Source organism: Gallinula chloropus, assembly GCF_964237585.1.
Source record: "Gallinula chloropus genome assembly, chromosome: 4".
Classification (NCBI taxonomy): Eukaryota; Metazoa; Chordata; class Aves; order Gruiformes; family Rallidae; genus Gallinula; species Gallinula chloropus.
In genome coordinates, this window is record NC_140088.1 from 58,665,226 (window position 1) to 58,691,789 (window position 26,564).

General features: G+C 44.4%; 2 protein-coding genes across 2 annotated transcripts in view; one reads left to right on the top strand and one right to left on the bottom strand.

The window, feature by feature from the left end:
- Positions 1-427: 427 nt before the first annotated feature.
- Positions 428-24,304, top strand: SMARCA5 (SNF2 related chromatin remodeling ATPase 5; the record flags this gene model as incomplete). The annotated part of the gene is made up of 24 exons (XM_084263780.1): positions 428-577; positions 3,104-3,178; positions 5,959-6,125; positions 6,796-6,896; positions 7,538-7,638; positions 9,461-9,640; positions 11,089-11,244; positions 11,350-11,481; positions 12,247-12,315; positions 12,801-12,910; positions 13,186-13,412; positions 15,160-15,281; positions 15,370-15,522; positions 16,729-16,865; positions 17,374-17,518; positions 17,738-17,857; positions 18,082-18,192; positions 18,794-18,907; positions 19,107-19,229; positions 20,396-20,528; positions 21,476-21,594; positions 22,510-22,722; positions 23,166-23,276; positions 23,999-24,304. 24 exons carry the CDS (start codon positions 428-430, stop codon positions 24,062-24,064), a joined length of 3,135 nt encoding a protein of 1,044 aa, XP_084119906.1. The 3' UTR covers positions 24,065-24,304.
- Positions 24,305-25,734: 1,430 nt separating this feature from the next.
- FREM3 (FRAS1 related extracellular matrix 3) overlaps positions 25,735-26,564 on the bottom strand; it is a gene marked incomplete at both ends in the record, with an annotated part of 56,375 nt that continues 55,545 nt past the window's right edge. Inside the window, one exon of the mRNA XM_084263248.1 lies at positions 25,735-26,256. Coding sequence (XP_084119374.1) covers positions 25,735-26,256 — 522 coding nt within the window. The remainder of the gene's footprint in view (positions 26,257-26,564) is intronic.

Genomic DNA, 26,564 nt, shown 5'->3' on the forward strand with positions numbered 1-26,564 from the left:
CCTCCGCTTCCCCCCGCTGCCTCCTCCCCCGGGGCCGGCCGCAGCACGCGGCGCCCGTCAGCCCACACTCGGGACCGGGCGCGCGCCCCGCCCCTACCCCGCCCACCCGGCGGCCGTTGGGCGGCAGCGCGCGCTGCCCGGGGGCGGGGACATTGGCCGTCACAGGGCAGGCGGCGGCGGTCGTTGCGAGAGCGCTCCCTCAGCGGCACTCTCGCGAGAGCGGGGAGCCGGCTCGGTTCCTGGTTGGTGGGCGCTCGCCGGGAAAGCCGGGGCGGCAGCGGGTACGGGCCTTCGCCGCTGCCGGCCGCGCACCGGGCTCCGCGTTGCTCGTCCCCAGCCGCCGCCAGGCAGCTGCCCCCTCCCCCTGCGTGCAGCACAGCCGGGCGCGGGCCCGGGCCCCGGCGAAGCGTTGTCTGTGGCGGGGATCATGTCCGCCGGGCAGCAGGCGCCGCCGCTGCCGCCGTCGCAGCCGGACGAGCTGCCCGCACCGCCGCCGCAGCCGGGCGCCAACAGCAGCGAGGCCGCGGGGACGGCGCTTTCGGCCGCCGGCCCGCCCGGAGGCGACGTCGAGATGGAGGTCAGGCTCTTCCCCGGGGGGCATCCCTCTCCCCCCGCACCCAGCCCCGTCACCCCTCTCCCCGGCTTCGCGGGGCTAGGCGGCGGGTGTTGGGGGCGCCGCGGCACGGGGCGCGCCCGGTAGCGCCGCGGCAGGTGCCCGCCACGAGGAACGGCGCCGCGGGGCGTCCCCGGGCCGCGTGGGGCCGCGTGAGACAATGGAGGGGCGGGCGGGGGCGGGCGCGAGGCCGCGCCGTGCCGTGCGCCGCGGCGCCTCCGGGGCGCTGCCGGGCCCCGCCGGGGCGGGCGGGCGAGAGAGGAACGGCGATGGGGCCGGGAAACGGCCCGGCGGCGGCCGGGCGGGGAGAGGGGGGGGGGAGGAGGAAAGCTCCGTCCCTCCGCTTTCCCTCGCTACGGGGCCGCCGCACACCGCACGCGGGTCCGGGGCGCTGTGTTCCTCCGCCGGCTGCCGCCGCGGGGACGGGGCGACGGGAGGCCGTGCCGCGGCGTTGTGCTCATCTCTGCTGCGGGGTCACGGAGGGGCAGGGGGCTTCGCCGTCCTCCCCCCAGGCGCGCACTGAATGCCGAGGTCTCACCAGCGTGGTCACCCACTTCTGGCGAGCCGCCTTCCTCTCCTCTTCCTCCCTGAAGCGCCTTCCCGCCCCTGGGCTTCCTGCCTCAGCGGCGGGCGAGCCCGGCCGCCACGGAGCAGTAAGGCCGAGGAAGTTAAAAAGTTTCTTTGAGGGGAGCCGGGGAGTAGGGGGGCTGCCTGAGGGTTTGGCTGGGGTCTCTTTCCCAGCAGGTGCTTGTTCCAGAGGGTTCAAGGGGTTTGAGCACTTGCCCAGAGATGCTAATTTTGTCGCGGTGTTGTTTCTGTCGGGGTGCGAGGAAACGGGTCGGGCCTGCTCTCAGCCCTGGGTGTTGTGCGCTCTGAGTCACGCTCGGCACTCCGGCCTACTTGATCTAAATAAATTTGCACATACCATATTTTACGGGTGAGCAAGTAGCCAAAGCACTGTGGGTAATGAGTCCTGCTCCGACCTGCCAAAATCAGGGCAGTTCGGGGCTGGGGCTGAGCATGCGGGGGCTGCGAAACCTGTGCTCTTGAGGCACCCCTGTGTGAGGGCTCTCTCCTCGCCTGCCAAGCCAGCTCTTCTTCGTGTGGGGAAAGGGATCCCTGCCTGTCAAGTGAAGTTCCAGTTGAAATAGCTTCTCAGTGTTACGGCTTGGCTGAGAGACTGCTTTTGTTGCTCTCCAGCTGAATTGCAAGGTTCTGTCACCTTTGTCAGGTGTGATGAGGTCAGATGGTGCACTGCAGCGTTTCTGTGTTTCGCCTGTTCGGCCTTCCAAGAGAAATGTGAATTTCATACAGGAGTTCAAAGGGCCCTGTGCTTGTGCCCACTGCTAGGTGAGACTTGGCCAGATCCAGCCGGAGATGAGTAAATAGGGTGTGAATCTAGAAGATCTTTTTATGCTCAGTTCTCTCTGTTTTGACTGGTGAATGAGACATTTGTGTCAGGGTTCTTCTGTTTCCCAGCACCTTACCTGCCCGAGTTCAGTGAGGAAACGCAGCCCACCAGACGTCCCTGTTTTGCCTGCCTTTGTTTTGTGGTGTTTCCTACTTTCCCCTTCCTTTGTTCTACATGGATTGAATTTCACTCAATTCTTTCTTGGCTCGATTAAACAGAAGGTTATTAATGATTTTGAAGGCACCTAGTTTGTTACCTTTTCTCATCCTTTTTAGAAATATTTGGTAATATACTGCCTTAGTGTGTTTTACCAGGGAAGGGTTATCCTGCTTTTGGTTTTAAGAACAAAAGATGAACTTACATGTGAGAGATGATGGGGAAGGAGTTAACAGGAGAGACAAGTGTTAGGGTTATATAAAAGTCCCTGTCTGAGAGAGTAATTGAAGGCGGTAAGTCAGGGATTTGGCAGGAAGGGGATGAGGGAGGACTGCCCTCTCACAGCCATTTGTGCCACTGATGATAACAAAAATTATTTGATTTAACAAACTAAATGGGCAAAAAATGCGGTTTGTCTAGATTCGTGTTCTGCTTCCAGGACAGAACGGCAGTGCAGGCTCTTAATGTAGCCTTGATCCCGTGATACAGAATAATGAGGGATTGGGGGAATCTGGAAAAAGGAGAAAAAAGCCTTGAAACTACTCTTGCTTTGGGACCAGAGGTAGTTTCACAGTATTTTCCAGGGCCAGCTTTGGTTTTGGCTCAGCACCGGAGAAGCAGTATGCTGAGCTCCTGGACCACAGCTGTCTCTCTCATTCACATCGATGTGATGCTTTAATGATGGAGCTAAATCAGATTACAGAGATCTAGCTCTGTCCCTTGCCCTGTGTCAGGGATCTTTGGTCCATCTCCAGGTAATTTTACAGTAACTGATAGCATATGGACTATATCATAGCAGCAAAAAGTGTCTGTGCCATCTGATGTGGATAGCTAGTGGTTTCAAACAAGCCTTTTCTCCTTTATGTGGGTATCTTCCCTTGTTCAGAAAAATAATTTGGTTTTCTGATTCTTTTTCATCTCAGGAATCTTTTGATGATGCATCACCAGGAAAACAAAAAGAAATCCAGGAAGCAGATCCTACGTACGAAGAGAAAATGGTATGTAATATTTGGGACTTTGTGCAGCTATCTAGTAGTTATGTAGTTGCTTAAAATAGACCAAGTTTTCTGCTTGGTTGAAATATCTTAATTGAATTTATTAAACTTTGTCTAGTTATTAAAAAACCCGTAACTTGGAATTAAATAATACCCAGAAAAAAAACTCAGACCCTTCTCTTTAGGCCCTCTGCTCTTTCTCCTTTTCCATTGCAGTCATCTGTGGGAATAAATGCTGATGTGTTTTGCTGTTTCTAGGAAGTAGAGTCCTAGCAGCTTTGAGGTGCTGTAGATTTAAAAGAATGATATAATGGGAAATACTCAAATGTCTTGGGGAAAATTTAACAAAAAGTTGTCAAGCTGCTTCTGAAGTTTATGTGTGGAGTTGTCCTTCCCATCGGGAAGGGGGATTACGAGGAGCTGAGTATGCACTTCTCGGTCAGAAATAGAGAGGTCCTCTAGGAGAGCATCCATAAGCGTTTAAACGGCTGCTGCCTTGTTCTCTCAATGTACAGAATCAGTCTCGCGCCTTTTTTGTTGTTGAATACTTGAATATGATTCCAAACTTATTTGAACTTCAGGAGTAGCAGTTCTTTGTAGTAAAAGTTTATTAATTTCTTTTGGGGGGAGGGGTGAGTAGTAAAAATAAAGGTTTAGCATAAGCCTCTGAGTAGGAGAGTCTTGTAGTTGAAATATGCTTTAGAAGCAGGACTTCAAAATAGGCAGGTTCTTTCAAGCAATACAGTTTATGGGTCAAAGTAAACAAAAGCTTTCAAAGTTCACAGGAGGCTGAGGAAAGGTTTGCTGTTTGGGACAGGTGCCGACTGTATTGGCTGACTTTTCAACTCTTACTTTGCCTGGACTGAAAGGGATTTTAGTTACCTTTTCTGAAATGTAATTTTGTCTTTGAGAAACTCTAGTTAGAGTTGTTGAGCTTTTGAAGATGGGTGATGCTGTGCTTCATAGGTTGGTTAGGAGACAACGTAACTTACTTTATTTTTTAGTTTGTCTAAGATCCTGGATGTAGGAGATTGAGCCATCTGCTCCTCACCATCTCATCACATTTTCTTCCTCTGTGTCTCCCTGTTTTCCTTTCTTTCTGTTCATAATTCCAGTGTCTCGCTGCATGTGGAATTTCTTTATGGGAAGGTGAAACTGATTCTTATGATTTGCTGCTTCCTGTGTTGTTTCTTCTTACCTCTGAAAATAGCCCAGTCTTCTGCGAATTTCTTTGTGCTACTTCCTGGCAAACTGAAGAAAGTGAACTTGGAGCTGTTGCTTCTTGTCGAGACAGGCGCAGTTACACAGAGGGTTATGTTGCAATAGGTGCACTGGAAAAGAAAGTGGGAAAAGTTTCTCTGTTGGTAGAAGGATAGCTCAAGGTTGCAGAGGACAGCCTGTTCTTGTCTGTGTCCTATCTCCAAGATACAGATAATGAAGATACAGATAATGCTTGTTAGACTCTGAAAGGAATATCGCAGTGAAAGCGAGTTGTGGGGATGTGTGTGCGGTATCAAAACTGGCAGAAGATCCCTTATTAAGTTTTAGAACAAGGAAACTTCTGCAACGCCACCTGTATCTCCTGTCTTCTGTGCAGCCAGTGAAACAAGTACTTTAAACTAAGGGTCAGCAGTTTGCATAGCAGTACGGACTTCCCTAGTGTAAACTCTAGAAACAAACCAAAAACGCGATGCAGAACAGACAGGAAAACTAATTCAGTGGATGTGGATTGCAGCTGTCTCAGCCAGCTATAGAGTGAGTCTGACTCTTCTGTGGTATGTACAGGATCTCTTTCTCGGCCTAATTCTTCCCTAACCCCCTGTTTTTACATAGGGCAGGAACTGCTTCCCTAAAGAGGAGAAGGCTCACAGAGCTGGCATTGCTCTTGCAGAAGTCTGGAATGTATGTTCCTTCTTACAAAGAAAACTGACTTCCTGTAACTGTGCAAATCTCTAAATACCAGGTTATGTTGTGGCAGCTGGCAGAATGTCAGAGTGGTTGCTGTTAAGCTTGGAGCTGTTTTCAGTCTTAATTGTCTGTTTTAAAGTTTTGATGCAGCCTCAGGAAGGTGTGTTGATTCCAAATGGAACCTGTCTCAAAGGAACTGAACCTTCCAGATACTCAAATTGTCTCCTGTAATCTTTTTTTTTTGTCCTTCTTGCACAGCAGAAACGACAACTTATATCAGAGGGCAGCCCGACCAGTTAGGCTGAGCATATCTAAGTCTGCCGCTGAAATAGGTGTTCTGGCTTCTAGCTATGGGCTCCTCTGCCCCCTCCGCCCCCTTTCATGCCAGCTCTTTTGCTTATCTGGCACTGCAGTGAGGCGGTGTATCTTACTGAGCAGGCAGGAAGCTCATGTGGTAGAAAATAGCTGTTGCCGGGTTGGTGAGATGAAGAAGAAGAACTTGAAGAGTCCTGTGCTCGCTGGGTGAGGGATGGTCACTTTTTGATCAGAGAAGGCTGTTGAGGGAATGCTGGCCTTGTCTGGTGACACTCATGGAATCTTTGTGCCAAAGCCAGATTTCAGTCGTAGCGCAGGTTTGTCTTGCTGCTTTGATCCTGCCGCATAGCAAAGGATAGGCTTGACCCAATAAAAGGATATCCAGTCTGTCAACCACAGTTACACTCTTAAAGTTAATAATCTCTCCTTTGTCATTTGTAGCTATGCTGATAAGGAAATGTGGATCTGTATTGTTTAAAAAGCATTTGTTATCTTTTTCTTTTAATGAATACATACTGTAATGTCTCACTCTTGTTCCATTTCATTTCCCTTGTCAACAGCAAACAGACAGAGCAAACAGATTTGAATATCTGTTGAAGCAGACTGAGCTATTTGCTCATTTCATTCAGCCTGCTGCTCAGAAAACTCCAACTTCACCTTTGAAAATGAAGCCTGGACGTCCACGAATAAAGAAGGATGAGAAACAGAATTTACTGTCAGTTGGCGAGTGAGTGATGACATGTAGGCCAGCTTGTACTGTAATTAAGGATTTTATTGTACTTTAGAAGCGTAAGTTAAACTTGCTAGTCTTTTGTCCTATTTTAGTGTGCATTTTACACTGTATAATTGTGGGGTTTTTTCAACTGCCCACCTGTATGTTGAGGGCTGTTGAAGAATTGTAGGAGCTACAAGAAGTTTGTGTTGGTGGGGTTTGGAAAGTAGAACACTCGTAGCTGTAAGTTGTAAGAGGTCACAGGGAGCGTCAGCGTGTACTGCACCTTGTGGGCAGCTTGAAAATTGCCTTTGCTGCAGTGACCTGGCTGTGGGTATACAGTGCTGGGTGGGTGTTCCAGAACCCTTCAGTAACTGTCACTCCAGTCTCGTAGTTAGAAGCCAGTTCTGAGGCACACAACGTACCCCTTTCCAGTCTCTTTGCTTTGACACTTGAGCCTGCTAACAACGGGGTCATCTTACCTTGACAAGAAGCTGGGTGGCCCGAAGGAGTTAAGAAACACCATTCTAGTGGATCAGCTAAACATGAGTCCTTTGGAAAGAACCTTGCTAAAAACTTCTGTGGTGTCTGCATTCCATATTGCAGTGACTTTAGAGTTAAGTTTGGGCAGTTTGGTGTCTTTTCAGGTTAGACAGAAGCTTAATTCTTCCTTGCACTTTTTCAGCTACCGCCATCGTAGGACAGAGCAGGAAGAAGACGAGGAGCTGTTAACAGAAAGCTCCAAGGCCACTAATGTCTGCACTCGATTTGAAGAGTCTCCATCATGTGCGTTTTGGTTTGTTTGTTAGCGTCGTTCCCCCCACCCCCCTTTTCCTTCAGAATGTTGTTTAAAATGAAGTTTATTTTCATCCTTCCCAAGGACAATGAGTCAGTTTTGGGAGAGAGGAGAAAGAGAGGAAAAATCTGGCACTGGTCCACTGGGACAAAGCGTGTTAGCTGTTTATTTTCAGTCAGGCTAGAAACACAGGCCAGCGAGTCTGGTTCTCTAGAGATCCAGTTGCTGTACTATAGGTTCTAGAAGGGAGCTAGTTAAGCCTGCCATCTTAGAGTTTTTGCGTATGTAACAGTGTAAAGCACTTCACAGCTACGGGTTCATTTAACAGAGAATTCAGTGCTCTGCTGTTCTAACACTGGACTGTTCTGGTTTGGGGTGGTGGTAGAGTGAAAATTCCTCTGTATTTTGGGTTCTCACGGAAAACAGCTGCTGGAGCAGCTCACAGAAACAAAACTGACACATGGCTGTCTCCAGTCTGCATTGTCCTTGGAATTTACTGCATGAAAAATAATTTGCTACTAATTGATTTTATTCTCTGGCTTAGATAACGTGTCAGTCAGGAAGCAAGGGATGGTGAAATTCCTTGGTAACTTGTAACAGATCTTTTGGTCTATTCTTTCCTGTCTTTTAGATGTTAAATGGGGAAAGCTGCGTGACTATCAGGTCCGAGGATTGAACTGGCTCATCTCTTTGTATGAAAATGGCATCAATGGTATCCTGGCAGATGAAATGGTATGCACATGGCCCATGTCTCTGGGGACTTGTGAACACATGTGATGCAATACAATTTTAGTTCATCTGTATATATGTGTGGTGTTTTAATAGTATAGAATGCAATATATCATTATCCAAATCTTACTTTTCTAGTGTGTTTTAAGTCACATGTTAAGTGTCACAGCTCTCTTAATTTAGATAAACCATGCAGGTACTTTTAGAAATAGGCCAACCTATTGAAAAGGAACCTGCCAACATTTAGAGAAATAAAATTCGGTGGAGGGGAGTTGTATAGAATGACATCCTCTATTTTTTTTTCCTTTTTCTCCATATTGCAGCTATTTTGTTAGGATATTCTCAGGCTGCTCTGGTGAGGAGCGTGTCATGTATGAAAAGAGCAATGTATGCAGGAACACTTGCTCTTGCTGTTAGGGTAAAATGTGAGTAGTGAGTGTCCTATATGGACAGCAGCAAAAGCTACACTAGTGGGAAATTGATGCAAAGACAGATGTAGCTACAGAGCTGTGTTAAAATTTCAGCACCGGCCAGCGTAGCTTTTGCTTCTGTTGTTACTGTTCCCTGAAAGACAAGGGATGAATGCAGAAGGAGTTGCAGTAGTTTGACAGGTAGATATGTTTTTGTCCTCTGAGCGATTCATTTGTATCTGTTTTTCCTAAGGAGCAAATAAGGAGAAACAATAATTTAAATTATATTTGAGGATATCGCATTTCTCATATATTCTAGTCATTTCTGTGTAATAAAACTTCTTCAAGATAAATTAGAGACATATGAGTTTAAGTTACTGTATAGTAATGTTTAATTTTGAAATGCAGCAAGGATTTTCCTCAACATACATGTATGTGAATAGAGGATTTTTTTTTCTGAGTTTAGTTCTAAGTGGAGCAGGCTTGCTTTAATAAAAACAACTGGGAAATTTTAGAAGTTATTGAATTTGTGGTATTCCAAGTCTGTCTTGCACTGAAGAGTTTAAATATTTACTATATTTTTTTATTCATTCTTAAATATTAATCCTTTTGAACTTATTAATGCCTTTCACACAGCTTGTAAACACTTTCCCAGGTGGAATGTGGTTACTTTGAAGACAAAGGCTTGAATTTTAGAAGCAAAATAACTTGCACTGATGTTTTGGGTTTTTTTTAAATCACATGTCTTTGAGTCATAATCTTTTTGTACTGTTTAAATAATATAAATGATCTTCCTCAGTTTTTTAAAAAATTATATGCTGAAGATGGAAGGTTTTAAATATTTCTGTTAAATAAAGAGTAGAGCCCTTAAAAGAGTACTTCTAAAGAAGCTCTGTACTTGGTTTTTTCTTTGACATATGCAGCTGTTTACATTTATATTTGGCTTCTCACAAGACCTGATGTTGTGTCATGGCCTGTAAAAGCCTCCTTACAGGATTCTTAATGTCTTCTCTTTATTCCAAGTGTAACAGAATGCATATGTCCAGTTTGTAAAGTTCACTGACCACTAAATAAATAGTCTGAGTACACCCTGGGCATCAGAATGAAATCTTATGAAACAGTGTTTTCTTGCACTTCTAAGAATGCTTCTTATTTGAAAGGCAGGGCAGAATTCTGACTCCATCATTGAAGGCTCAAAAATGTTACCCTTAGTACTTTTTTTTACTAAATGTAGTAAGCCATCCAAACCCTTCCTAAGCCAGATCGTGATGCCTCTCTTGAGGGGCGCTGCCTTTGGTGTATCTCACCCTTGTCCAGGCTTCTACGCCTCCTTGTTGACTTGAACTCAGCTCACTCTGGTGTGGTGTTTCCTGAGCGATTTACTTTTTTTCCTGACACGTTGCCATCTCTTGCAGGGTCTGGGGAAGACACTCCAAACAATTTCTCTTCTTGGGTACATGAAACACTACAGAAATATCCCTGGCCCTCACATGGTGTTAGTTCCCAAGTCCACACTGCATAACTGGATGAATGAATTCAAGAGATGGGTACCTACGCTTCGAGCAGTTTGTTTGATCGGTGACAAAGACCAGCGAGTAAGTGGTGATCTTAACAGTTTTTTTCTGGGTAACTCCAGCCTGTGGTCTTGCTGTCCTTTACCTTTCCTTCATAGGGAAGGATATTGGATTTGCAGTGGTTAAACAGTAAGACCTACAAGTCCTACCGGTTTAAAATACAACCAGCTTAGAATTCACACAGATGTTGCCCAGCTATTGCTTCTTTGCCCTCATAGTTTTTTATCCAAAGACTTTTCTCTCTCCTTTAGTGAAGGCAGTACTCTGTAGAGCAACAAAACCTGATACATTCCAAACCAGGAAAATAAAGTGCTTTGTGTAAAGAATTATCATCTGTACCAATACATGAATCTGTAGAAAAGGAAACTGCTTCCTGCACAGGGCGTTGTACCGGCTGTAACAGCAGCTTGTAAGGAGGATTACAGGGTCTGTCACTGAGGAACTTCTTTTGGAAATAGCTGACAACCTAATGCTGGAGAGGGTGAGGTGGGCTGGTTGGTAAGGTGGTGCACAGGTGGAGTTTATGTGGCTTGAATTTTGTCCAATAAACCAGAAAATATTGTTTAGCCTCTTACAGCCTTACTATTTCAGTCCTTCTCTTTTTTGTTACTTCAGTATCAGTTCTCTGCCCGCTTTTTAGTGCAGCAAAGAAAACTTAAAAATATGGAATATAATGGTGTCAGCTGGAATGAGCCATTTATTTATGGGAGGAGGAGTTGTAACCGGTGCCATTAAACTGGCTTTTTTCAGCAGTTCGTTTTGGGGGGGTTTTATTATTTCTGAGGGCAGCTGGCTCTGTTTTCAGAGCTGTTTGGGTTAGAACTCACAAAAACACTGATAAAACTTAAAATAATTCTGGAGGGCATCGGTCTAGGTCTGATACCATGTGGGGGTTTTTTGTGCATCTTTTTTGAAGGCAAAAGATCTTACTCTTTCGTAAGTATCTCTCTTGCTTGTATGAGTTAAGTTCTTGACATTTACACATCTCGGTGTTTTGAATGTTGACTGATTCCTGTGTCTGCTTTTAACCTTGGCTGTCAGCATTCTAGAAATTGTTCAGTTAGCCAGATAAAGCTATGCTAGGGATTATTTATTTGGTATTTGAAGCCTACCATTTTATAAACTTTAAAAAATGCCCTACAGAAAATTAATCTTGTGTTCTGCTTTATAGTTCACCTTTTGAAAACCTCATGTGTGTAGTAGTAATCTGCAGTTCCCTAAGCCAGAAATTAGAGCAGACATCTCTCTCCTGCTCTGCCCTGCCCTAAGGGTTTTACAGCTTTCAGCACTAACGATATTGTCAGGCTTTAAAATGGTTGTATGTTGTGTTGCCTCTGCAATTATTTTGCTTTTTTTTTTTCCTTCAAATTCAGTAGCAGCATTGTTTCAAGATGTTAACTGTGTTAGTGTGTTCTTTTTGTTTTGGATTTGAGAAAGGCTCCGTAACTGACTGTCACCTTGTTGTCTAGGCTGCCTTTGTCAGGGATGTGTTGTTGCCTGGAGAATGGGATGTCTGCGTAACATCATACGAAATGCTTATCAAAGAGAAATCTGTGTTCAAAAAGTTTAACTGGAGATACCTTGTTATAGATGAAGCCCACAGGATTAAAAACGAAAAGTCGAAGGTAATTTATACTCTGGCTGAAAGGGAGATCTGTGGGAGTTATAAGGTGGTGGTGTGGGGACTAGTCATGTGTTTTTATCTTTGCTCATGTATCTGCATTCTTCAGTTATCAGAAATTGTGAGGGAATTCAAAACTACAAACCGGCTGCTATTAACTGGAACTCCACTTCAAAACAACTTGCATGAACTCTGGGCACTTCTGAACTTCCTTTTGCCAGATGTCTTTAACTCATCTGAAGTAAGTCTTCATTTCTGCTGGTCAAATTAAATAAACTTTGTTGGTTTTCCAGGTTTGAAAACAGCCCTGTGCATGTACAGGTAGGAGTATTGGTCACTGATAGCGACAGATGGACAGGAATGTTTCCAGAGCTGTGCAGTAGGGTAGGCAGACCATTTTTCTCAGCTCGGCCATTTTTGAGAGCTGTTGTGAGCTTACCAAATGCAAGAGGTATTTCAGCTCACAATGGCAAGGTGCTCTAACTTTGTTCTTATATTTAACTATAAGGTACCTTACTGTTTATCTAAGACTTCTTTCTTGTGAGTTGGAAAGTGCTCTGTGATGGCAGCAGACTTCACACAGTGAAGCCTGTGCTTAACCGTTTTGATGAATTGGGAGTGTAATGCCTCTAGAAAGGGAAGCCTTCTGGTGCATTGCACCAAATTTTTCCTTTCTCCTTTGCATTTTTCATCCAACACTGCAGCAGTATGCTTCTTCCAGACAGAGTTTGTCCAATGGAATGATGAGTGAATTTTTTTCAATAGAAAAGGACTTGCATATTCCTTAATGTATCTTTTTTCTCCCAATGGTATGGAGGTTTGGTGAGTTTTTTTTCTGAAGACGTTGTGTCACAGGGCTCTCCATAAAAACAGACCAGAGAGGGTAATTTGTTCGTTTACTTACTGCCTATGTAAGAGAATCGCTTGAGGTGTATTTATTCACCATTGTAATGACATTGCACCTTGAACGGAAACCTTCTGCATACCAATGATTTTGTTGATACAGGACTTCGACTCGTGGTTTGATACAAACAACTGTCTAGGGGATCAGAAGTTGGTGGAACGCCTCCATATGGTGAGTCTGTCTGCTTCTTGTTTAAGTGCTGCTTTCACCTGAGGTTCTACATAATTCTGTTACTGCTTCTCCTGACAGAGTGTTATCCCATAGCTTATCCCAGAAACTGTGGTAGAGTCTCAGAATAGGTTGGTGAAGCTCAGAAGATGCTCTGTTTCTTGAAATGGAAATTGTTTTGGAAAGGAAAGAAGGGTTTTGGGGTTACATTAAAAATACTGGCTATGCTGAGCTTATAAAAATTTCCATCACGCAAAATCAAAAAAGAATCGGGGGCATAAAACGACTTGAAAGATGATTTTGGCCTAATCTTCCAAAGAAAGCATGCCTACATTCCCCTGTGTACCTGCTGGTATAGACTGCTTTTTCAGGTGATCTCATCACAGGTCTGGTGTTTGAGTATTAGTGGTGAAGACTGTGCTGATTTTGTCTGTTGAGCTGTTCAGTGTTTCAGTCTCCAAGATGTGTAACGATGCAATCCTCCTCAGGTGCTACGACCATTCCTTCTGCGTCGCATTAAGGCTGATGTAGAGAAAAGCTTGCCTCCAAAGAAGGAAGTTAAAATTTATGTGGGTCTCAGCAAGATGCAACGAGAATGGTAAGGGGTGTATTTGACTGTGCTGTGTTTAAGGCTGGTGTGTGCTGCTGGCGACTTGGTTATTGCGGGGAACGTGATTTGACTCCTCCCCACTGGTGTACTCCCAACTCATGCCTGTTACCTCCTGAGGCTTTTGTGGTGACCAACCATGCATAACGGAGTTACCTGACGAAATGGGGGCTGGGGTGTGAGCCCTTGACTACAGCTACTATTTAAAGAATGGTCAGCTTTGTTTTTGGGTTACAAAAGGTTTCTTTTCTTTCTTTGATGTGTAGGTATACACGAATCTTAATGAAGGATATAGATATATTGAATTCAGCCGGGAAGCTGGACAAAATGAGGCTGTTGAATATCCTCATGCAGCTGCGAAAATGTTGCAACCACCCGTATCTCTTTGACGGAGCAGAGCCTGGTCCTCCCTACACAACAGACATGCATTTGGTCACCAACAGTGGCAAAATGGTGGTGCTGGACAAACTGCTGCCTAAGCTGAAAGAACAAGGTACGCAGATTGGTGGTGGTGGTGGTGGTGCTTGAGAGTTGTTTGGGTCTGTGATAAAAATAAGCGTCAGTGCTTCCTAATGTTCCTATGTTTCCCGGGGAAAAACCAGGATGCTGTAGCTGGGATTATTGCTGCTTTCTAGCACGATACCAGCTTGACAAGCACTCTGTCTTTAATAGTTGAATAGCTGATATAGGATGGGTTCGTGAACGTGCCTTGGTAAATAGTTAATCAGTAGTGCAGTGTGGCTTTTTGTGATGAAATGGGGGGTGGGGAGATGGGGAGGGTGGGAGGGGTTGTGTTTTGTTTTGTTTTAAATCCCAGCTAAATTGAGACCACAAAAGCAGCAGCTGGCCTGGGCGTTAGGTTTCTTTCTTAGTATTGTTAGCTGTTTAATAAAACACAGTGTGGTGTTTTACCCACTGCTTTGATTTGCCATAAAATACCATTTCATCATGTAGGGTTAAAGGCAGATCCTTTGTGGAATGTTGGGCTGTCTTGCTGGGTATGATTTTTAAGCAGCACCTGAGATTTTCAGTGAGTTCTTTAAGGCGCTGAGACATGGGGGAACAGTTGGGACAAAGCTCTGGAATACGTTACTGTAAAACTCAGTTGCCGCAGAATTTTTGATGCTGGAATAAAGTTTTAACTCATGAGTTAATGCTGGTTCTTACTGAGGGGACTTGGCTGGAGGAGTGGAGGAAGGTTTGTGACTGGGGAGATATTGCAGAAAAATAAACCCAAGTCCAAACCTCAGCCTTAGGTAATATAAAAGTAACCCGCTCTTCATACCCATGTGTCATTGAAGCACCTGTGGCCATATGTAAGACTAAGCACTGTAAGACTGAAGAAGAGCTCAGTGGTGACTGTGCTGAGTCTGGTCTTGGTTTTTTTCTGCCATGAGGCTTCTTGTTGAGACACAGCAATTAAAGTTGGGTCTGGTCTTAAATTATTACCAAATTATTAAAGAGCATTCGTTATTAGACCTTGAGTCCAGCAGACAAAAAAAATCCAATTAGGCGAACATGGGGGAAGTGGAAACTGTAATGTTCTGTGTTTTACTTAAATCTGTCAAGTAGGTTGGAAATGGTTTTGTGTGTGTGTATACATAAATTACTGTGCCTTTACAGTTTTTGGAGGTGGTTTTTGGCAAGTAAATAAACTGACAAGTCTTTAAGGAGAACTTTATTTCTCTGTATCTCAAATCCAAACAAAATACTTCAGAATTTCATTCTTCATATTCCTCAATGTTTTTATGTTTGTGTTACCACCTTACTCTGCTGTGTCTGGAACGTTTTGATAAGGCCTGTAGCAGAAAACAAAAGCACAAAGAGCTGCCGCTGACTAGAGGCTCTTGTGCGGCGCGGCAGGCGAGCCCCGAGCTGCCAGTTTGGGCTGAGCAGCTCTATTGGCCCAGCACACTCCAGTCACACCTGCTGTTGTGTGGAACACTTTGAACCCCATGTTGGGTGCAAAACAGACTGGATTCGTGGCATAACCCCAGTGGGCAGCAACGCCCACCAGAGTGGTTCCAAAGAATGTTTATCAATATGATGATAGGCACTTTGTAAGTTTAAATATATATTATAAGATGTGGTGATGGCAGCAGCTGCAGCCCATGTGTTTTTCTTAGTACAGGGAACAGCCCTCCTCCCCTCCTCCCCTTTCTGGTAACGCAAACTTGTAGAGTTGGATTGCCAGAGCTTCAGGTTTGGTGTCAACATAAGAAAGCTTTTCACCCAAACAGGTTCAAGAGTCTTAATCTTCAGTCAGATGACCAGAGTCCTGGATATCTTGGAAGATTACTGCATGTGGCGGAACTACGAGTATTGCAGACTGGACGGACAAACACCGCATGACGAGAGACAGGTATCTAAACTCCTCAGCATTGTATTTAGGTAAACATAGTACTAGTAAAACATTTGCTTCAACTGATGTGTTCCTTTTATTTATTTAGGCATCTATTAATGCATATAATGAACCTGGTAGCTCAAAATTTGTGTTCATGTTGAGTACACGGGCAGGAGGTCTTGGAATCAATTTGGCTACTGCTGATGTTGTAATTCTGTACGATTCGGACTGGAATCCACAAGTAGACCTTCAGGCTATGGTAAGTATCCACATGGAAATTACCTTCTTTTTTCTCTCTCACAGAACTTTCCTAGAATTGTGTGGCGTGGTGCAGTAGTTCCCAAATAAATCACTGTTTTTCCAGGCGTTGTATTGTAAGGCTAATTGTCAGTTCCGTTGCAGCTGCTTCACTGTGTGGAAGCCTGTCACGTTTGGGCTGTACAACATTTTATGCAGTGGGAAATGCTGGTTATGTACTACAGAACTCTCAGTAGTATTTACTGAAAACAGCCTGCTTTGTTTAGAACACAACAGCCAAAACCAAACAACCAAAAAAAAAAAAAAGAAGAAAAGATCTAGCTTGTTCATCCCACATCTATAAAGCTTTTACTTCTGCGGGGAGTGGAGGCGAATGTGTTTGCACTGTCTTCCCCCAGACATTGGGAAAGAGACAAAGAAAAGTGGGATTAAACTTTTCAAAACCTGCTTTTGCGGTGGTGCTAAGTAAGCAAGCTCCTTTTAGCAACCAGCTTTTAATCTTTTTCTGAAGTAGATTTGCATGCATCTCCAGCCTCAGGACATGTGACAAGCACTATTGCCCACACCAGAAAGTAACACCATTTAAAAACTACCCTGTTTTTTTTTTGGCTAACGAGGCCTTTCACTGGCAGATCTGGGAAATTTATTTGTAATTACATCAGTAAAGCTGTAGGTTTTCAAGTATTATAGCAAAAAATTAGTTCAAAAGAATGATGGAACTGATGCCTGGAAGCTAAAGGGAGAGCGCTCCAGCTGGCACCAAAGGTGTCTGGACACTATGTTTCACAGGAGTTAATAATTGGCCAGTCAGGTGAGGTGGTGTGTTGTGTTTGTCTTGAAATACTCATGGCACAACTGACTGATCTTGACAAAGGTGGCTGTTACTCAGTACAGAAGTAACTTCCTGGATACTTGGGTTTTATAGAAGGTTATGTAAGGTTAGGAGCATCCAGTCTTCTTCCCTACGTGCCTGAACAAACCCCCCCAGACATACAGCGCTTTTAGGTATGACATCTGGAAACTTACTCAGTGTTTTGAAAAAAAAAAAAACCCAAACTACCCCAAACCTTGCAGCTCAGATACAAATGTGCTCTCTCAGCTTTTGTTAATGGGGTGTCTGTGAAGCTGTAACTAACCTGTGCCTATAATCAGACTGGAAACCATGTACTCACCTGCTGTGGGCTTTTGTTGGGGTTTCTTTGCCTAGGACCGAGCCCACAGAATTGGCCAGACAAAGACTGTTCGAGTGTTCAGGTTTATCACAGACAATACAGTGGAAGAAAGAATAGTGGAACGTGCAGAAATGAAACTCCGGCTAGATTCCATAGTCATCCAGCAAGGCAAGTATTGGAGGCACTTGGTATTATGATGGGATAGTGTGTGTGTCCCCCACCCCCCCAACAACTTGAGACTATAGTACCAGCTGATCTCACCAATCAGCTTTTTAAGTGCTCAACTTGTCCCTTGAATTGGAGAAGTTAATGCCTTGACTTCTTTAATAGATGGGGAGAAGTGATGACAGTGTAACCTTTCTGGTTGATTTGGTTGGAATAAAAAAAAAGATTCAATAAGGTTTAGTCTGGAAATTGTAAAGACACACACCATAGCAGAGCTGATGGAGAAGGCCTTGCAGCCAGCGTGATGTTTGGTGAAAGAAATGTATTATAACCCCCAGCTGGATTTTAAACGTTTTTTTGTTACTTTTATCCTTCATTTGGAATTTCTTTGACTGAGAGAAAAGGATGTGGCTTTAATGTGGGAGTGCAAGGAGGAGAAAAATGAGGTATTGCTCCCTCCCTAATGTAAACGCTTTAGTTAGTCGCTGTCCTCCTGTGCTTTTACCTTCAGGAAGACTGGTGGATCAAAACTTGAATAAACTTGGGAAGGATGAAATGCTGCAAATGATTAGACATGGAGCAACACACGTGTTTGCCTCCAAGGAGAGTGAGATTACAGATGAAGATATCGATCACATTTTGGAAAGGGGCGCAAAAAAGGTGAGAGAAAGTCTAAGAAAGAAACAAGAAAATACGAAGGACTCCCCCCTCCAAATTTTCTAGCAGGATGGTATATCCATAGCTGATAACTTGATTGTCAGCTGGAGAGGCTGGGGGCAGGGTTGGTCAAACATGTTTGGTTTTTCTGCTGCTGTAAATGGTTTATAATGAAGCACCTTTAAAACTGCTACTGTTGTTTTCTCTGTGCCCCCCTCCAAGACTGCAGAAATGAATGAAAAACTGTCAAAGATGGGCGAGAGCTCACTCAGGAATTTCACAATGGACACGGAGTCCAGCGTGTACAATTTTGAAGGAGAAGACTACAGAGAAAAACAGAAGGTAATGTTGAAATTTGGTTTGGAGGAAAGCACAAAGTTGTTTGAACTGAATTTAAGAAAGAAGTGTTGTTTAAAATACAATTTAATCTATGAAAATAGCATGTAAGTTTTATTATGCCATGAAGTCTATGTAGACCTAGTTTTATATAAAACTTGTAGCTGGTCTGAATATTTTGCAAGGCTTAATCTAAATATTTTTGGGCGTGGTGGGATTTGTTCTTACAGATGGCGTTTACAGAGTGGATTGAGCCACCTAAACGAGAAAGAAAAGCCAATTATGCTGTGGATGCTTACTTCAGAGAGGCCCTTCGAGTCAGCGAGCCAAAAGCACCCAAGGTGAAGTGACTTAATTTAAAAAAAAATGAAATGTTCCATTGCACATGTAAACGGTTCAGGCTGAAAGCACAGGGTTGGCCTTGACTCACAACCACGGCCCTCTGCCCTTTTGGGGGGCAAACTGGGGGGCGCAGCTTCAGAAAACTCCAAAGGATTTGAGACCAACTTCTGTGAGAAAAAGTCTCAGTAAGAGCAGGGTGAAACTTGTGAGATGTTTGCAGGGTTGTAGCAAGCTGTTTCTTTATTTCTGTTTAAGCAGCTGTGAATCTTTTCCTTACCTGTGGAAGATTCCTGTGTTGCTGCTCAGAACACCTGAACTTTGTCCAAGGGGCTGCATGTGTGACTTTCCCCAGCTGCTGCCGCCTCCTGAAAGACTCCCAGACCCCCTTCCCTTTTCTCACAGGTCTTCTACTTTTAGAACTTTTCACGGCTGTAATTGTCTCTTGCATGGTGGGGGGGCCTCTTCTCAAGACAGTTTGCTTTTGTAACAAGAAAAGGTTTTGGGGGGGGATTTATTCCCTCGTAAACAATAATCAGTTACTACAGGGAAACATTCTGGATGCAGAAGGGAGTCAAATACAAACTTGGTTTTGTATTTCAGGCACCACGGCCTCCAAAACAGCCAAACGTACAGGATTTTCAGTTCTTTCCTCCACGCCTGTTTGAACTATTGGAAAAAGAGATCCTGTACTACAGGAAGACAATTGGGTACAAGGTAATGGAAGAATTCACATATTGCAACAGTTTACCGCAAGAGTAGAAGAATATGTACTTGTCCTGCCTTGCACAGTAACTCCAACGAAATAGAAACCTCTTGAGTTGAACAGATGGTTAGGTTATAGTAATAGACAAGTGGCAATTAGCAATTACCTGTGAAAAACTATTCAAATTCTACAAAATGCAAAACCTTGCAGGTACCTCGTAACCCTGACCTGCCAAATGCAGCCCAAGCACAAAAGGAAGAGCAGCTGAAGATTGATGAGGCTGAACCGCTTAATGATGAAGAACTAGAAGAAAAAGAGAAGCTTCTAACCCAGGTACAGTTGGGGCTTCAGCAGGAGTGCAGTCAGCTGGAGCTTGCTTTGTGTTTTGCAAGGTGACAGGAATGCTTCACAGTCATTGTCTCGCACACGTGGTAGTTACACAGCTGCAAATCCTGGTTCTGCCTGGAAAGAGGTTTAGTGTAAGGTGGGCCGTGGGCCTGGACACTTTTGGAGAACATGCACCAAACAATTAGTGTGCTCGGGGTCTACAGGCTGTGTATTATATGCCTGAAGAGTAGGAGCTAGCCCAGTGTCAGTGTGACTTGCCAGGTTTGACTGGCAGGCCATGGCACCTTTCCTCAGCTGCGGAGCAGGCACACTACCTGCAGAGCTGAGTGTGCCACTTACTTCCCTTGTTACTTAAGGCGCCTCTTCTGCCAGAATGTCGCTCCCGTGAGGAGGTGAATCCTGCAGGGTGAATGGTCGGCTTTCCCAGGCTATGACTGGCAGTGGATAGCATCCCTCTCTTTAAGAGGTTATGAAGTAAATATATGATTAGGTAGCATGTATATTTAAAACAGGTTAGTGCCTGTGACGCCTTGTTTGGGTGTTATGTTTTTACATTGTATTTTGGAGCAAAATTACAGGACACAAGCTCTTGCTCAAGCAGTAACGCGCTGGACCCTGCTCAAATAGGTGTGGCTGAATCCTCACAGGCCAGGCAGAGTGTGTTACTGCCAACTCTTTGTAAAAACTTACTGCTGGTATGAGACCAGCCTGATGTGGCAGCGGGTAGCTTCAGCAGTACCATTTCCATCCCTACTGCGTATTCCCAAAGCTAGCGTTAGACCTTCTGGGGGAGGGTAGCCAGGGGAAATGGCTGATGGTGCCCCAGAGGCACAGATGCTACTTGCTTCCCTTGAGGGACTTCTGTTAAAAAAGGATCCCGTGTTCTCTTTCAAAGAACACTGGTAGGAGGGATTAAGTTACAAGCTGAAGACTTTTGTCCAAAACTAGCCGGTAGTTCGAGAACAGGGGCTAATCTTTAATATTTAGATGGAGAGGCTACAGTGACTGCAGTATAAAAACAGCTTTCTGCTAACAAACTGCAGAGAAAGCAGAAGTTTAGTACTGTTTCAATGATGAAAGTGGTTTGAAGAAGTGCAGAGACAGACAAATCCTGAACTTCTGTGCAATGTTTCCTTTTGTTTGCTATAAAGGGATTCACTAACTGGAATAAGAGAGATTTTAACCAGTTCATCAAAGCCAACGAGAAGTGGGGCCGTGATGACATCGAAAATATAGCACGAGAAGTAGAAGGAAAAACCCCAGAGGAAGTCATTGAGTACTCAGGTACCGTTTGCTACGTAGCCAGCCCTGTGAGCTCAGGCCTGATGCTGCTTTCCTAGTGGGAACTGCCTGTGAGCGTGGTGACCTCTGCCTTGTGAGCCTTTCTTACACGGCTCTTTAGGCCTTTCAGGGTAGAATTGTTCTGATCGACTTGGGATCTGCTGATGTAGATTTTACCATGTTTAGCCCCTGCTTAATTAGAGCTGTGCTAACATGGGTGTAAACTACTGCTGACCCACTTCAGAATATCCTAAATCCGCTCTAATAGGGTAGTGCTGTCTACAACCCGTGTTAATTTTTGCAAAGGAAATACTGAGAAACCATGGAGAGATTTCACTTCTCCTTGTATTCAACTAACCCCTAGTCGTCTTTTATTACATCATCCTCATCAAGAGTGTGATACAGTAAATGTTCTGCAACTAACAGCCGTTGGTTTTTGTAACCTAAGACCACTTGGTTACTTACTTGTGATGTCTCAGAGGAGTTTTCTATTGTATGTAGTGCAGCTGCACAGTCCCGGGGCTGAATTTTTAAAGGTACACAGCAGGTTACAGATGGGAAAAATTCTTTTAAAAAACCTTTTTTTAAACAACTAATTGTCTTTTAGACACTTGCTGTTGTCTTTCACCACTCAGTTGCCCTCCTGCTTCCCTCTGTAAAGTATTGCAGTTTCCATTTCAAGAAGCTTTTTTCTTTGAGGAGGTGGGCTAACAAAAGCCTTTCTGGCCATTTAAGCTGAGGATTCCTGTATCTACCCCCTTCAAAACAGCACTTGTAATCTGGTAGTACATGATATCAGGAAGTGAAGGTTCCTTATCTGGTAAAGGCAGGTTTAGTTTTGCACAGCAGTAAGTTCTGGTAAAAGGAAGTAACTTGTAACATCTTTAAGATAAAAAAAGCCCTAATTTTAAGATGCACGATAAGAAACTAACCAATTGTTCTTTTCTTAGCTGTGTTCTGGGAAAGATGCAACGAACTCCAAGACATAGAGAAGATCATGGCTCAGATAGAAAGAGGAGAAGCCAGAATTCAGAGGCGAATCAGCATAAAAAAAGCACTTGATACAAAGGTATCTTTGAGTTCCTTCCTTCCTGTATTTCCCTGTGCCAGTGATGTGAGATGCAGGACTCTGTGCCTGGCTGGCATTACTCCTGCACAAAGATAACGTGGTGGGATGGTGTTTGCCTCTTTGCATACTCCTCAACAGTTACTTCCCATAGCTTTCCCATTCTGTAGAAGTGCTGTGCTGGCTGCTAGTGATGATGATGAACTTCAGGCATGGCCTAACCTGTTGTGTGTAACAGCCACCTTCATCCTAGGCCAACCAGTTCATAGTGCCATGTAACACACTGCCACTAACCACATGCTTCTTGAAGAAGTGGAGTTTTCTTATGGACCCATGTAGCCGAAACTGCTGCATACATGCATGTTTAGAGCACTTAAATAGGGAAGACTTACCAAGCAGAGGCAGCTTTTGTTCTGATCCAAACTGGACAGGGTTTGGCAATGAACAGCTTTGTTGTGAATTAGGACAGAGAGTGTATCAGAATCTGTCTGTATTCCCCTGGCCTGTCAGGTTTGGCCTCTTTTCTGGGGAAGTCAGGGGAAGAACGGTGCCTCACCCCATTAACTGTGCTGCGGGCTCCTGTGCCTTTCTACCCTTAGTTGGAGTTCAGCCTTTCCTGAGGACTTGCCTGTTCAAAAGAACCGCTGCCGTTTGAATAGCCAGGCAGATCCGCGCTGCTTTCGGGTGTCATGGCAGGTCTGCAGTCTGCCCTTACAGAGACAGAGCTGGCCAGTGTGGTATCTGCACTGTGTAGAACCCACAGTTCCTCACGTGTGGTGACTTAGCACCAGAGATAGTAACAGTTTTCTGTCTCACTGCTGTTCACCTGCCTGTCCTCATGTCTTGTTTTCATGTTGTTCTATGCTAATTTAGAACTATTTCTTCTTAGCTGTATCTGATCTTACTTGTTTTGTTTAGATTGGCAGATACAAAGCCCCATTCCACCAGCTAAGAATATCATATGGAACTAACAAAGGGAAGAATTACACTGAAGAGGAGGATCGCTTTCTAATCTGTATGCTTCACAAGCTGGGGTTCGATAAAGAAAACGTCTACGATGAATTAAGACAATGTATCCGAAACTCCCCCCAGTTCAGATTCGACTGGTTTCTCAAGTCCAGAACAGCAATGGTAGGTATTCATCTGCTCTGCTTCCTGTCCGTGAACGTGTACAACACCACGGCTCTACACCAGCCTAATGAAAGAACTTGTGACATCCGGAGCTACGGGCATCGTACAATCCATTTTTTACAGGTTTTCCAACAGCTGTAGTGGATGGCAAATGCAGAGAGCTAAAATGTAGGGGGGGGCAGGAGGGAAGGTGGAAGTCAAAATTCCCAGGTACAGTAACGTGAATTGGAGTTAAATACAAACACATTTTAAAAGCAAACGTCTGCAATCAAGCCCATGCTAGTGAAGCCAGCCAGTCACTATCAGAAATATTACATTCCTTTTCTTGCTCTGCCAAGACAGAGTAGAAACCTTTTACCCGCTTACAGGCATCTAACAGTCTGAGATGATTTTTACATTAAGTGGTTGCCTAATGTAGTGAGTGAATATGTTGTGCAATTTAGGAGCTGCAAAGGAGATGCAATACTCTAATCACCCTGATTGAAAGAGAAAACATGGAACTGGAAGAAAAGGAAAAGGCAGAAAAGAAGAAACGTGGACCAAAACCATCATCGGTAAGATTAAAAAAGACTATTTTAAAGGCTATTTTAACTTCTATTTCTGTTTTAGTGGAAAAGCTCCTTTAAAGACAGGGTGTTTTTCTAGTTGGGTAGGAAAAGGTGGTATCTGAAGTTATTTAAAAACAAGAAGAAGCCTTATAGGGTAGTGTTAAGAGCTGCTTAAAGTTCACACTGTCATTCAGCTAGTACAGATGTGCCTGTCAAATAAAGGAAGTGAGCTTACGTTCTAAATGAAAAGTACTGCTAAATCCACAGGCCTCTCCTGTACAGCAAGGACAGACTTTATGCAAGAAAAGGGTAGAGTTGTTTGCTGTTGCCTAGAGCTGCTGTAACAAAAAACTCAGCAGCACAACGGACTTTGCAGCTGTGCAGAAACCAGTAAAGGGTGATGGATGAGTTAAGTTGCTTAGAATTGTTCACAAACTATTTAGAAATACCATTTCAAAAATGGGAAGCTTTATAACATCCATAGTTAGATGGGCTTTTACCTGTATGGTTCAACCTTGTAGATATTTTTTACTTCTTGGAAATTGTACTCCTCCAGAATAGGAAGAATACAAAATGACAGCTAGCCAGAGGGGGGTGTGCATATTTACCATATTACTGTTTGCAGTTTATCCCATTTTAAAGTCATCTCCCTCTGCTCTGATGTGAAATGCATTGATTTCTTACCATCTCTTTGTATCACAGTAACTTATTAAAAACCTACCTTGCAGGCACAGAAGCGCAAAATGGATGGTACTCCGGATGGTCGTGGAAGAAAAAAGAAGCTAAAGCTGTGAATGGAGAATTTTTGTAATCACTAAATTTAAAAAGTAGTTCTTTAATTTACGGGTCTTCATAAGATGTACTGTATAATGCTCAACTATATGTCATTAAACGACATTGGGTTCATCTGTTTACTGAACTAGAAACATAGTACTTAATGTAGTTTCACTTTTTTAAATGCAACAGCTGTGCTGAATTTTTTTTACCATTAACACTTTGAAGTAATAAATAGGCTTCATTTATTAATAAAGTTTCCTGTGACTTTTTTCCAGTAATGTTTCCTCTTGAATGACTGTTCATTTAATCACACACACACAGAGTTTTTTTTCCCCTTTTAGAGTGTTATGAACACTCTTTCCATTGTGACTGTTGGAGCTCTCTAGTTGTGTTTTCTTGTCACAAGCCATCACTGCTCAAACCCCATTTTTGGAAATTCTGTGGCTCAGACCTTCCCCTTATTGAGTTTTATTTTACCACAGAAATATACTCTGTTCCTTGGCATTAGTGGAAAGGGCAGGTATTTACCTCAAGAACTAATAATGATCAACATACATACACACAGGGACAAAATGATAGCATCTGTCTGCTTAGCCTTCCTACTGGTGCAGAGGCCAAGTCAAGTCACATCAGTCACGCTGCGGTTTGTGCCGAAGGAGAAGGGCCTACGACTGACAAAATTCGTTTTCTTGGCAAACAGCAGAGGCAGAAGAAAACAACCCTGTGTGAACCCCCCCCCCCTTCTCCTAAGCAGCTTTGCTAACACCTCTCTAAGTGCCAGTATGCAGCAAGGGAAAGGACCTGAACCTGAGTCTCCCCAACAGCACCCTACTCACTTTAGAAAATTAATTTTCTTGCCAGTGGAAGTGAAAAATGAAACAAAATGGTTGCTCTAAGTGATACCAGTGTGTTACCCCAGTGCCACCTGGCAAAAAACCTTTTGGAAGTACTTGTTTATGATTTGGTGATCTAATGTCTGTAGCAAGCAAATGAAGCTAAGCAGGCTAAACTAAAGTGGTCAGTATTATTTGGAGTACAAGAAGGTGTTAAGGCCCACATGAAAGCATTTGATGCCAGCACCTATACATTACAATACCCTTTTTTCTAATGTGGCTGTAGAATGTAGTTCTAATGCCCCCTGCTCAGGTGCAATGCTCTCCTTACAGACACCTCCCACTGCTGGCCACAGGGCTGAGGTCCCTATTAACACTGGAGACCACACTGCTGGTATCAGATATAAAAGAACACAATCACCCACTACCATTCTAAAGCTACTATTGTCCTTCCCCAGCAATAATTATTTAAAAAAAAAAACCAAACAAAATGAACAAAGAAGCCCAAACAAACAAAAACCACCCCAGTTCTATGAAAGCTGGGAACTGTACGTTACCAAAACCAGCATCCTAAGCGTATGTTCACAACATTAAAGAAGCACTAGGTTTAAAAGGGAAAAAAAAAGCCAAACCAAACTCAAAAAGCATCAACTCCACTCATAGAGTAGTAGTGTGAGTTCTGCCAGCTGCTCCCACCTGAGCCTAGTAGCCCAGCCCTGTCAGAGGCAGCTGCCCATCACAACTAACTGAACGCCAGGAGAAGCGGAGCAGCCAACTGTCCGTGCAAAGGGGTCAGCCAAGAGCCTGCTTTGGCATTACATGTCAGCAGACAAGCCCCCAGGAAATGGGCTAGACTAGACTTCCGAGCTGTCAGGGCTGCTGTGCCCAGCCACCACCGTGTCACTGCTGCTGGTGGGCACGGTGCTGTTCCCAGCACAGTGCTGTTTCCTCTGCTTACACAAAAACACAGTTAGGACCACTGTGCAGATGAGTATCAGCAGTCCTGCCAAGCCTCCAGTAACAGACACAATGCTGGTTCCAGAGCCCCAGCTTGTGACTTCCAGAACCGGCCTGTGATGCGGTGTGCCAGCTGAGCCCTGGCCTTTCTGGATGCTGACAGCTTTGCCAGAACGGTCAAGTACAATGTGTTGAATGTTGGTGCCCCTGTTTCTATCTGCTCCAATGTCTTGCATGAAGACTGGAGCTTCTGGGTTGGCTCTTCTGCTGCGTTTTACGGCTGTGGTGCTAACTCTGCCTTCAGCAGAGGACAGCTCGTGGTGGTGGTCAAGACTCCTCTTGCCATTGTGCCTGTGTGCGTTTTCCTTTGATCGGACTGTGTAAATAGCATGAATGTACCATTCTCGGCCAGCTGCCACCTAAAACAAAACCCAACCAAACAAATAAAACCCCAGCAAACCAGAACAACCCTCCCCCCCTCCACCCCCCCCCCAACCCCCACACCCCCCCCACATTCACTATAAGATGGAAAACAGGGAGCATCAGATTCATCCAGACAGATGTCCCAAGTCTGCTGCCAAATATGTCTAATTAAAGTCAACGGCAGAAACAGACGCTTGGAGATCAGATTAATCTTCTCTTAATGCAGGCTGCAGAAGTAGGTCAGGTAACCTGTGTTCTAAGAGAGCCCGGCTCTTTCTAGTGTAAATGCAGAAAGGCTGCCACC